This window comes from Capronia coronata (assembly GCF_000585585.1).
Source record: "Capronia coronata CBS 617.96 chromosome Unknown acBCG-supercont1.5, whole genome shotgun sequence".
In the NCBI taxonomy this organism is placed as follows: Eukaryota; Fungi; Ascomycota; class Eurotiomycetes; order Chaetothyriales; family Herpotrichiellaceae; genus Capronia; species Capronia coronata.
In genome coordinates, this window is record NW_006912897.1 from 360,108 (window position 1) to 371,433 (window position 11,326).

Below are 11,326 nucleotides of genomic sequence, written 5' to 3' on the forward strand. Positions count from 1 at the left end.
TAGTACTACCTATGTAAATATGGCTGATATGAGGGAGATTGTGAGCAGTGAGTGGTACTGCTGGAGACAGTCACAATTTTTTTATTTATTTAGGACAGGTAGGCATCTCGGCAGGTAGGTAAGCCGGTTGCGTTGGGTTGCTCTAGAAGGGAATTCATTCAATGCATTTTCATAATCCCAGTGGAAGCATCGTGTTTCTCTGCGGTCCATGTCTAACATAAGATATGATCCTCGCCAACCCTCGTTTCGACTTGAGCCCCAGTGCAGAAATCATAGCTGACAAGGATAAATACTCCATTTCTTGGCCTCGGACACAGTGCTTGAAGCAGCGCGCTCGCAAAAGGATGCTTTCTATATGATTGGAGCTCGATACCAAAACTACAGTCCGCACATTCCAACACCGCCGGACCTTGCAGCGCCACTGCCACCACGGACAAGCGCAAGCAGACTGTTTGCGGCTTCTCCCTTGACCACACTACTAGTCGGGCCGCCAGGGCGGTACGGGTTCCTTGCCTGTGAGGTATTGGCTCGGTCACCGAGGTCGAGGTCATGACGGCCTGCCGATACCGGTACCGACACGGGACTAGATAGCCGCACAGGTGTCTTGGGCTCACCGCGAAGGGCTGTTCGGTTTCCGTTTCCGTTTCCGTTTCCGGCTTCACCAACCGTCTGACCAGCGCGTGGCTGTGCAGCTGCCAATACCGGCGGACTGCTGGGAATGGTGGCATGTTGGAGCTGATTGCTGAAATGCGGCTGGCCTGTCTCTGTTTCCGAGAAACCGTGATTCCAGCGCGCCGAGAAGGCGGTCGGGGCGATCGTGGGCATCGGCAGACTCGATAGCGTCCTGGGTTTGGGCTTGGGGTCCATTGTCGCGCGTGCTCGTGCCATGGCAACTCTGGTCTCGGGCGTCATGGCGAGTCCCGGCTCTCCTCCCCTCAGAGTAGAAGACGAGCTCGGAGACGACGACGAGATTGCTGGCATGTCCGGAGACGACGAACGAGCTTTTGGGATCTGAAGACGCGCAAAAGGCCGCGAGACTTGGTTTGTTTGGATCTTGAAGATGGCCAGTTGAAGGCGAGTGCGAAGGGTCTCTGCTTTCTGGACGGTGGCTGTCAGCCATCCACGCGCTTGAGACTCAAAAGTCTAAATCATGGTACTCACCTCCAGAAGCATTTCCTTCCTGATGTCCTCTCGGGTTTTCGGTCGCTGGTCCTTAACCACTTCCTCTTCTTCGATCATTTGCATGTTATCCTCGTCTTGGGACGAATGGTTGTTCTCGAAATCAATCAGACTCGACATGCTCAGGCTGATTTGAGAGCCTTCCTGGTTCAGGCTCGGTCGTAGTGCCGGCACTAGTTGCGACGTGTTTTGAGGAAGAGTGATGGCATGCTAGAGGGAGTCTATTATTAGCCTGGCTCTTTTCTGCCGTCAACATTGTATGCAGTGTATGCGTGCGTACCATTGTGTCCAAAGTCTGTTGGCTGGGTTCTTCATGTATCTCAAACTGGGGCTCGACTTGGGATGTCTCTTCTTGCGACGGGCGAAAAGACGAGAACACCACAGTATTAGGTGTGGATTTGTATGGTTCCGCTGTCATTCTGTAGTTTTCCGGTTCGGAAAGGCTGTCGCTCAGGATCTCCGTCATCTGGGACATGGGATGGGGCAATCGAGAGTCTTGCGAGCCTTGTATTTCATCGTCATTCGTCTCGTCTATTTTTCTCTTCTGTCCTGCACGCGCGCTGACGGGCGAAAGAGGACGCTTCGAGGTCGGCCGCTGCACGAAGGGACTGGCGGCGTTCTCCAAACCAACAGTGCCCTTTCGGGGGGACTGTGTCGGTAGAAGCGCGTTGGGGTCTTTCTCGCCGAGGACGCGTCGAGCAGGAGAGGTCGCTGGATCCATTTTGAGCAAAAAGAGTGCTGTTCCAAATGAGAAGAGAGACTCGTAGATGTAGTACCCGTGGTAGGTCTGAATGGAACGGCACTGAGTATATGGATACACCTGATTGATGGGGAAATGCGCAAAGATGAGTTCTCGAACGAGGGCAGACCAAACAAACGGCTTGGATGCAAGGATTGATGAAGCAGACGAGCAGATGAACAGACTCCGATAGGCAATAAGGAATGAATCGACCAAATGGTCTGCAGCTCTAAATAGCAGACGCGAGGGAACAAAGGAGCAAGCCCGACAGTGGGATATCAAGTCGCGGTGTCACGTCCGTCGGTGAATGGATGCTGTGGATGCACAACACGAACATGGCGAAATACGAGTACACGGTACAGTGGAGGTACAGTAACATGTCACGGCCAGCCTCGTCGTCAAGGCCAATCATATGTGACAATCCTAACTACAGCCTACTGCAACCTGGTTAGAGCCGACCCGCATTTCACCGTACGGGCAGCGATTGGTGTTCCCCCGCAGACTATTCTGTAAAGGGTTTAAGTCGGCCTTGTCCCTGAATTTAGCGAGCCACGTCAAGCGGGTTTTGAGCCGTACGTGTTAAGCCAGACGCGACGGCCCTCCACATAAGGTGGCTCTGCACAAACGCGGAGACACTGGAATTAACATTCAGGAGAGAAACAATCTCACACCCCAAACTTCTCAAAAGGTGAAGCATTAGATGGCAAAATACTCCTTATTGATGGTCGCGCATGGCGTACGTCTTGTCTTCATGCTATAGTTCCGGAACGACAGCTTCAGCCTCTGCTCGTTCTGCATCCAATACACTCTGGACATCCACCTCTTTCACCAAACTATCATCCAAAAACTTCAAGCCATCGGCGGCTCGGCCGTTGCAGGCTTGTCCTAGTGCCAAAAATGCAAAATGACCACCTACCACAGGTCGTGCGAAGAAGCTGGGGCCAGGGAAACCTCCTTGACCCTCCGTGTTGTGCAAATCCGTCAATGGGCGGTCGGTGGCCGTCTCGTTGACCCATTTAGCAACCGACTGCAAGATCTCGGCTCTTACCTTGGGCGCAACAACGGCCATAGCAAAGAACTCCCAATCCGTCTTGGTGTAGAGATGCCTTGAGTCCAGTGGGAGTCCATACTTTTGCCGAACCGAGTAATACCAGTCGCTCTGCAACTGGTAAATATGCTTCGGCACAAAACCCGCTTTATCGCCAGCAATATCCTTCAGCGGATTCTGAGCCTTGTACCGGCCACCAATGCTGGTACTTCTCTGTGCAGAGTCTTCTTCGCCCAAGTGGAAGCACAGCAAGCTGTCTGCAAAGAGGTTGTATGTGGTCGTCCATGAACCGTACCAGTCATATGCAAGTTTTGCGTGCGTCTTGTCCCGGGAGATTCCATAATCTTCCCACTTTGCAATGAATTCTTCCGAGATGTTGTTATAGATCTTGACATCCTCGGCATTGTTGACCAGGGCAGCAAGGCCGGCCATAGCTTTGATGCCAATGATCCCTTTGAGAGCAAGGTTCGTCTGTAAGGCCAGCCATCCAGCGAAGTCATCTGTTGACAACTGGTTGTGAGGCTCCAAGGAGAATTCCACAAGGTAACTAGTCCACTGTTTCCACAATGAATAACTTCTGCTAACCCATTTCTTGGCTCGATCTACACTGTCTGCTCCTCCAACCCAAGGTACATCGATGTAGTTGATTCCGTCCTGCTGTCCCACTGCCAAAGGAGCAATGTTATCACTGGAGTCTGGCGCGTGCATCGGTTGCCAGGAGGATGAAACAGAGGTGTTCGCCCCGTTCTTCAAAGAGTTGGCCAGTGCCAGGCCCATGATGAGAATGTTTCCACATTCCTCCACGGGCATGTACTCGTCTCGTCCTAGTGGATGACCAGTTGCATTAGGGAAATGTGTGCCCAGATCGTGCATGGCATATTTGTTCGGGTACTGCCCACTAAGCATGTGCTCAATCAATGGTTCAAGGAGATATCCAAGCCACCGCGGGTTTGAGTACAGGAAGAACGGGAATGCTGGGAAGATAACATCAATGGTCTGGAAGTTTCCGTTGGACGAGATCTCTTTGAGGAACAAGATTGGATCATCCGGAGTGCCTGAAAAGCTTGTGGCTCCAAGCACTTGCCGAGCAGAGAGGGCCACAATGTCAACATAGTCCTCCGAACCAGATTTGTACGCATCAACGGCAAGCTGGGCGGAGTAGTTCGTTGCCAGTAACTTTGCCTGTGGGAAATCCAAAAAGTGGAAGGTGAGGAGGTGGCTGACGGTTGGGAAGTACGACTCCCAGAGCGGTCGCATGAGAGTCAAGCCCCGGGCAGACGCGAACTGCACAACAGGATCTTGGATGTGAGCCACCGTGAACGTAACGCTTTCCTCATGCACCGAGTTGGTGCTGACATTCATGGCAAACGATTTGGAAAATGCAAACACTGGTTCGTCATCCATGATGGAACGGAACCGATTGTCCATAGAGTCCTGAAGGGTACCGGTCCTCGAGAAGCGCTGCCGTAATAGCGCCGATGTGCCCGCTTCATGCCGGACGTTCGACGGACCGGAAAAGTGCAGCGTCCCCCATTCCGAGCGATCTTGATATTCGGTGAAGAGCTGTTCGACTTCTCTTTTGACCTCCCATGTTATGAATCCGGGGTCCATACCATCCAACGCTGTATGAGTAAGGGCCCACACGATCTTGCTTCCTCGGTCCCCACTGACCCAGAGGCCATTGAGATCCAGGTAGACATCCACAGGCACATTGCCGTGGACGTGGACGGTAATATAACTTGCGGGAATGGACTGTCGAACAGTCGATGTAGGGGTTATAGGAGAGAGGAAGGACAGGGTGATATCCAGCTTGCTGGAGGAGGAGTATGAGGAAGGGAGAGGAAGGGAGTATGACAGGTTCGTGGTGGACGCATCGTACTGAGCGCCTTGGTATATAGGGTTGGACAGGATATAACTGCCGGAGTAGCATTAGCTCTAGTATGCGATTCAAGAGGCTCAGCCTTTCTGTACCTATCATCATCCTTCCGCAGTGAATCTTGAGGTCTTCCCAGCAATGGATACACCGTCCTCTGCCCAGGGATACTGGCCATGACGGACAATCCAACCTCCTGGCCAGTCCAAAACATGGGCCATTTGTCCCACGGCACATCTCTTGCATTGGCCAGCCACGTACTCAGATAGGGATTCCGTACAATCAGAGGGAGCACGGGAGGAGTTAATCGGGAACATTGCACAAGGGGCACAACGGCAGCCAGCAGGACTGCCAATGCGGAAACCAGCCGCATGATGGGGTCGAACATAGAAGATATTCAACACAACGACGAGCAGTAAAGAAACGATGTACAGCACCAGAAGCTCACAGCGAAGAAGATAAGAAACAAGAACCGCTGGAGCACATTGAAGTGCTACACTGGCAAGTAATGTGGAGGAGAGGCAGTGAGAGAGACGAGAGACGCAAAGACGCAAGAGAACAAAAGCGCAGGCTGTCCAGGTTGCAATAGTGGTCAGCCGATCAGCCAAATGATGCCCAGTGCTGCACCGGCTTGCAAATGACGGCATCTGTCGTTGAGGCTAGGGGCCAGGGCGCAGTCAGAACACTGGCTAGAACGGGTTTTAGCTGCTATCAGAGTACGTACTACTACTATAGTAGTAGTCTTTACTGCTAGCAGGTAGCTGGCAGGTACTATTTGTTCGTCTTCGACCATCCACGAGCGCCTCCAGTCCTCCTCTATCCGGTACTGCGGATGCTCCAGTCAGTGATACAGAGTACCTAGGTACAGATCTGCCGCACGGCAAGGCGGGCACCTTCATCCATCCCCTCACAGTCCGAGTCATGGTCGGGAACCCGTCTGCGGCCATTCGCGCTATGCCTGTTCCTATTATTGAAACTTGATACAGAGAACCTCAATGCGAGGACACTCATCGACACGGACAATGAACCCGGCAGAGATCTGACTAGGGATGATTGTGAATCCAAGATGCTGAGTGCGGAGGATAGAGAAGACCCAATCCGCCTCATGCTCCTGACCCATCAGGATTAGTTGCTGACCCAGTTCATTGCCTTCTGCAGAACGGTGTGTCACAACGAAGACCTCATTGGCTACATGATTCTGGCCCTTCGAATGTTTGCCATGCCCTGGCAAAGTACCTGCACACTCTGTGGCCTCTAATATACGTCTAATGGCGCCTCCTTCCTCTTCTCATGAAGCTGCTTTTCGAGTATATTGTATCGAAGACGGTTGACTTCGATGGACGTTCAAAATAAAGAGGCCGTCCTCGTCCCCGAAGCTGGCTCGTCGGCCGCGGCCAACGACATAGAGAAACAGGAAAGCCGCCAACATGCAGACCTTCACACGTCTGTATTCAAGAGTCTCGGTATTATTGATCGCTTCCTGGCGCTATGGATCTTCCTTGCCATGCTCATCGGCATCCTCTTGGGGAACTTCGTCCCTAGCACTGGCCCCGCCCTGCAAAGAGGCGAGTTCGTGGGCGTATCTATTCCCATCGGTATAGGCCCCTCTTGTAATGGACCGTCTCCGACCAGACACAGCTAACACTGACCGTAGCAATCGGACTACTGGTCATGATGTACCCCATCCTCTGCAAAGTCCGGTTCGAGACGCTGCATCATTCATTCCGACAAAGGACGCTGTGGGTGCAGATTGGATTCAGCGTTGTCGTCAATTGGCTCATCGCACCTTTCTTCATGGTACTATATGCCCCACTGTCCCCAAACATTGGCAGTGGATGCTGATGATGACCAGCTCGCACTTGCCTGGGCATTCCTTCCTGATGAGCCCGGCCTACGCGAAGGTCTGATCCTGGTCGGAATTGCAAGATGCATTGCCATGGTCTTGATCTGGACCGGACTTGCTGGCGGTGACGGAGAATACTGCGCCATCCTTGTCGCTATCAACTCTCTGCTGCAGATGGTCTTATTCGCCCCACTGGCGGTATTCTTCATCCGAGTCATCAGCCAGACTTCAGAGTCGATCGACGTCGAGTATGGCCCGGTTGCAAAGAGCGTCGGCGTGTTCCTGGGCATTCCCCTTGCTGCCGCCATCGTCACACGCTTCACACTTCGCAACCTAGCCGGCAAAGAGTGGTACGAAAAGTTTCTGAAGTGGATAGGCCCGCTCTCTCTCATTGGGCTCCTCTTTACCATCATTGTCTTATTTGGGTCGCAAGGTCGGCGTGTCGTCCACCAAATCGTCTCTGTTGTGAGAGTTGCGGCGCCTCTGATCGTCTACTTCGCCGTCATATTCTTGTCCTCGCTGTTCGTGACCAGAAAATTGGGATTTGGCTACCGACTCGCCTGCACGCAGAGCTTCACCGCAGCCAGCAACAACTTCGAGTTGGCCATCGCAGTGGCAATCGCAACGTATGGCGTCAACAGTGACCAAGCACTGGCGGCAACCGTGGGTCCTCTAGTGGAAGTCCCGGTTCTGCTGGGCCTGGTCTACGTTATCAAATGGATAGGGAGAAGCAAGAATTGGGCGGCCTAGACGGAGGTGGTTTTCGGCGCTTTGGACCGATATCTTTTCAGAATTGTGGCAGCGGCGACTCCATTTCGTTCAATACCTGGAACAGGACCTGACTGCTAACCCGACAACCCAGCCCTGGTGCAGTGGGTCGGCTGAATGCTGTGGCTAGGCGGGCCTCGAGTCCTTGCATTTGCACCGGCGTTGGACCGTACTGTTCGATCGTGGATTTTGCTATCGAACATAAAACCGTGTTGCCATTGTCTGGCAGTAGAGGCCCGTTTGCTGGGACTTGGAAGGCGTCGCAGGAAAAGGAGCTGTCGCTGGACACAGATGACGCATCCGTATCATAGCCAACGAGCCATTCCTGAAAAAGACCGAGTGAAGTGCTCGGCAGCTGAGCCAGTGCTGCTGGAGTGGGAAATGAGGGCGAGGAAAAGTCGTGTTGAATGGCGTCCTCGGAGTGTGTGCCCACCGTTAGAGCATTGTGAGCGCTTTGAGACCCTTGAAGAGACAAAGGAAAGGAGGATTCCACATAGCAGGCTTGTTCTTCCAATACTGGTTGGAGTGCGCTATACACAGTCTGGCAGGCCGGCTGTTCTGTTGACTGCAACTTGGGTTTCAGAAGTCGTGAAGAAGCATCCGAGGCTTGACCCCGGCAAGGCTGAGGACCCGACTGAGGACCCGTCCTGCCAGCGGATCCCACTAGGTCGGGATCGAATCCAGCCGATTTTAAAAGATTCCGCAACCGGGCATTCTCCGCTTGAAGGTCCGCAAATGCGGCTCGTTGTAGAGCGGCCTCGCGACAAGTACTGTGACACTCGTTCAGGCGCCGTTGGAGGTCCGTCTGATACTGCCGCCGCCGCGCACGGCTGCGTCGCTGGTTATCACGAACCCGCTCCTGTTTAGACCGGGAGTCCCCGGGCGTAGCGTTGTCTCCAGAAGCCATCAGCGCCCTTGGAGAGCCGCGCCCTCGAATATGTGACGAGCGAGACGGGTGATCGACGTGTGGTCTACGCCGCACTTCCTGCAGCAATAGGAGACGTGCAGGCTCCAGTAGAAGCTGCCGTGGCAGGCAAGATGGAAACCCGACGCGTGGGATCTTAGCTCTAGATTAGAATTAAAGTGATTGAGACGATGAAAGATAGTACGTATTAATGGTGGTATCACAGCTGAGGTTTAAAGCCACTGATTGTGGATTGTGGATCACGCGGAATCGATTATGTCATCGTCATCTTACCACGAGTCGCTATAGTACTACGAGTACCTACGTAGTACCATGCTACTGACTACACCCAGTTGATGGCTGTGAAGACGAGCGAACTCCAGGGAGAGCATGAGAGGAAAAAGAAATCTACATTGCCTTGGGCAAGACGGACTCGACCAAATGGGCCGATAGAACCAGGAAAATGGATGGTTATTCTGTTCGGTCGATCCAGAACAGCATCATGACTTAGCAAGCCTCAAACACGGCCGTGGCCATTTACAACTTGGACTGCCCTCCGCTCACGCGGTTCAGCTGCAAGGGATCCCTCTCCTCCAGACCATAGTGCCGGAGCAGCTCTCGAGTTTTCTCTTTCTGCGCCTGGATCCGTTTCAACAACGCCGGCCCACGCTTGTTCTCATTCCGACCGAGTTGCAGCATATGGACTTCATCTGGCCCGTCAACAATCCTCATAGTTCGACCGCTGGCCCACATGTTCGCCAGCGGCGTGTCCTGAGACACCCCGGCACCGCCGTAAGCCTGGATGGCCCGGTCGAGCACGTCCAGCAGCATATTGGGGACTTGGATCTTGACCTCGGCGATCTCCTTCAGGGCGTCTTTGGCGTTGGACTGGTCGATCTTAATGGCGGCGTTCAGCACGGACAGACGGGCCGAGTCGATTTCGATGCGCGATTTGGCCACGCGCTCCAGCATGATTCCGTGCTCGTAGAGCTGCTTGCCGAACGGTTTCTTCGCGGGATCGTTGATCCGTGCCAGGAACAACTCCAGGGCTTTCTCGGCCTATATGACGCTATCAGTGGTCGGGCTCATGGCGTATATCGCTCAAGAACATAACAACAGGTCGAGACTTACCGCGCCTACGGATCTCATGGCGTGGTGGATCCTGCCTGGACCCAGCCGGCCTTGGATCACCTCGAACCCACGGCCTTCGCCTAGAATTAAGTTGCTCTTGTGGACTCTGACATTGTCGAAGATGACGTGACCGTGTCCGTGAGGGGCGTCGTCAAATCCAATGACAGACAGCATTCGCTTGATGGTGATGCCGGGCGTGTCGGCGGGTACGAGCACGACGGACTGTTGTTTGTAGACGTTCGGGTTGGTTGGGTCCGTCTTGCCCAGGGCAATGTAGATCTTGCAGCGTCTGTCCCCGGCGCCGCTGGACCACCATTTCTGTTGTTGTTAAGTCACGTCAATGAGGCGCCTAGGAGCAGGGGTCGAGCACGAAGCTGGAGGCGAACACATACCTGTCCGTTCAGAACATAGTAGTCTCCATCCTTTTTAATGTCCAGCTCGATATTGGTGGCATCACTGCTGGCGACTTGCGGCTCGGTCATGAGGAAAGCCGACCGGATCTCGCCGTTCAACAACGGCACCAGCCACTTCTTCTTCTGCTCTTCGGTGCCGTACTTGGCAAAGACCTCCATGTTGCCCGTGTCCGGCGCGGCACAGTTGGTGGCCTCGCTGGCGGTGAAGCTCTTTCCCAGATACTCGGCCATCAGGCCGTACTCGAGGTTACTGAAGCCGGCGCCCTCCTTGAAATGGTTCTTGGGCAGGAACATGTTCCACAGGCCCAGCTTCCTGGCCTTGACTTTCAGATCCTCAATGACTCTGGGATGCGAGTCGAAGCGGTTGACGGTGCCTTCGCCGATCTGTTGTCTGAAGACGGCGTCGGCGGGAATACATTCTTCCTCGACGAATTTCTCGACCTAGACGAAGAAAACACATATACATGGTTGGCATTTCCATTCTGGTGAACGCCGACGGCAAAAAACAACCGGATAGACAAGCGCGGGAGTAGTATTTACCAGATCTAACGTCTTCTTAGCCCGTTCGCTCACGAAAGGCCTGGCAATCACCGGTATCTTCTCTGACGCGGGGATATGGCCTTTGGCACTGTTGAGTAGGTAGGGGACCGACATGTTTGCGTAGCTTGCTCGCTCAAGGAACAAGTGGATTGAGGAGAAAGGCCGGACACTGGACGAGATGGAGAAGGAACAGTTATGTCCCAAGGATACAGAAAGTTCAATGGGGGATGAAGAGAAGAATCAACATGTAGGAGCAAGTAGTCGATGATTTGATGAGCAGGGTCATGAAGTGAGCTGCTTATTATTACTACTAGTCGTAGCCGTCCATCTGTTGCGTTGTTGACTCGACTCGCCGCATCCGAGAGCCGAGGCTGATGCTTCCAGCTCCGGGCGGAGAAAGAGACGAACAACTTGAAACACCCTCCACCACTGGACAACAGCCACGACTAAACTCTGGGGACCAACCTCCTCTGTGCACTGGCGATTCCACCGTAAAAACAATCCCCAATTCCCCCTCGAATCTGCCCACACCGTGACCTGATTGCTCCAGATTGCCGTCCTTTACCCCAGAATCACCAACACCCAAGGTTCCGTCGTACCAGCTTCGCGATATCTATTTGTTAACTCCCACAAGTCTCATACGATGAGATTTCATTCAATCACGCCACACTCCCCGGATAACATTACGCCCTGAAACTAGGTCTCGCCTGATGCCATGGATCCCGGCTTGGACGAATCATTTCAAATGGGGATAACTTTACATACCCCAACGAGCCTGAAGTTATAGGGAGAATGGTGCCATAAGATACCTCGATTTTCGAACATCTAGCAAGAGTCTTGTCTCTGGTCTATTGGACTAGACATTCCGATCCTTCTAGGTGTCTTCAT

The 11,326-nt window shown here is 53.4% G+C and overlaps 5 protein-coding genes across 5 annotated transcripts; 1 reads left to right on the top strand and 4 right to left on the bottom strand.

Moving 5' to 3' along the window:
* Positions 1 to 378: 378 nt before the first annotated feature.
* Positions 379 to 1,900, bottom strand: A1O1_05822 (uncharacterized protein; the record flags this gene model as incomplete). The annotated part of the gene is made up of 3 exons (XM_007726706.1): positions 379 to 1,098; positions 1,162 to 1,389; positions 1,460 to 1,900. 3 exons carry the CDS (start codon positions 1,898 to 1,900, stop codon positions 379 to 381), a joined length of 1,389 nt encoding a protein of 462 aa, XP_007724896.1.
* Positions 1,901 to 2,672: 772 nt separating this feature from the next.
* Positions 2,673 to 5,212, bottom strand: A1O1_05823 (uncharacterized protein; the record flags this gene model as incomplete). The annotated part of the gene is made up of 2 exons (XM_007726707.1): positions 2,673 to 4,881; positions 4,938 to 5,212. 2 exons carry the CDS (start codon positions 5,210 to 5,212, stop codon positions 2,673 to 2,675), a joined length of 2,484 nt encoding a protein of 827 aa, XP_007724897.1.
* A 963-nt stretch (positions 5,213 to 6,175) lies between these two features.
* On the top strand, positions 6,176 to 7,432 carry A1O1_05824 (arsenical-resistance protein; the record flags this gene model as incomplete). The annotated part of the gene is made up of 3 exons (XM_007726708.1): positions 6,176 to 6,434; positions 6,494 to 6,636; positions 6,692 to 7,432. 3 exons carry the CDS (start codon positions 6,176 to 6,178, stop codon positions 7,430 to 7,432), a joined length of 1,143 nt encoding a protein of 380 aa, XP_007724898.1.
* Positions 7,433 to 7,469: 37 nt separating this feature from the next.
* A1O1_05825 (uncharacterized protein) lies at positions 7,470 to 8,357 on the bottom strand (the record flags this gene model as incomplete). The annotated part of the gene is made up of 1 exon (XM_007726709.1): positions 7,470 to 8,357. One exon carries the CDS (start codon positions 8,355 to 8,357, stop codon positions 7,470 to 7,472), a length of 888 nt encoding a protein of 295 aa, XP_007724899.1.
* A 534-nt stretch (positions 8,358 to 8,891) lies between these two features.
* A1O1_05826 (acyl-CoA dehydrogenase) lies at positions 8,892 to 10,552 on the bottom strand (the record flags this gene model as incomplete). The annotated part of the gene is made up of 4 exons (XM_007726710.1): positions 8,892 to 9,413; positions 9,486 to 9,803; positions 9,878 to 10,339; positions 10,439 to 10,552. 4 exons carry the CDS (start codon positions 10,550 to 10,552, stop codon positions 8,892 to 8,894), a joined length of 1,416 nt encoding a protein of 471 aa, XP_007724900.1.
* Positions 10,553 to 11,326: the final 774 nt, after the last annotated feature.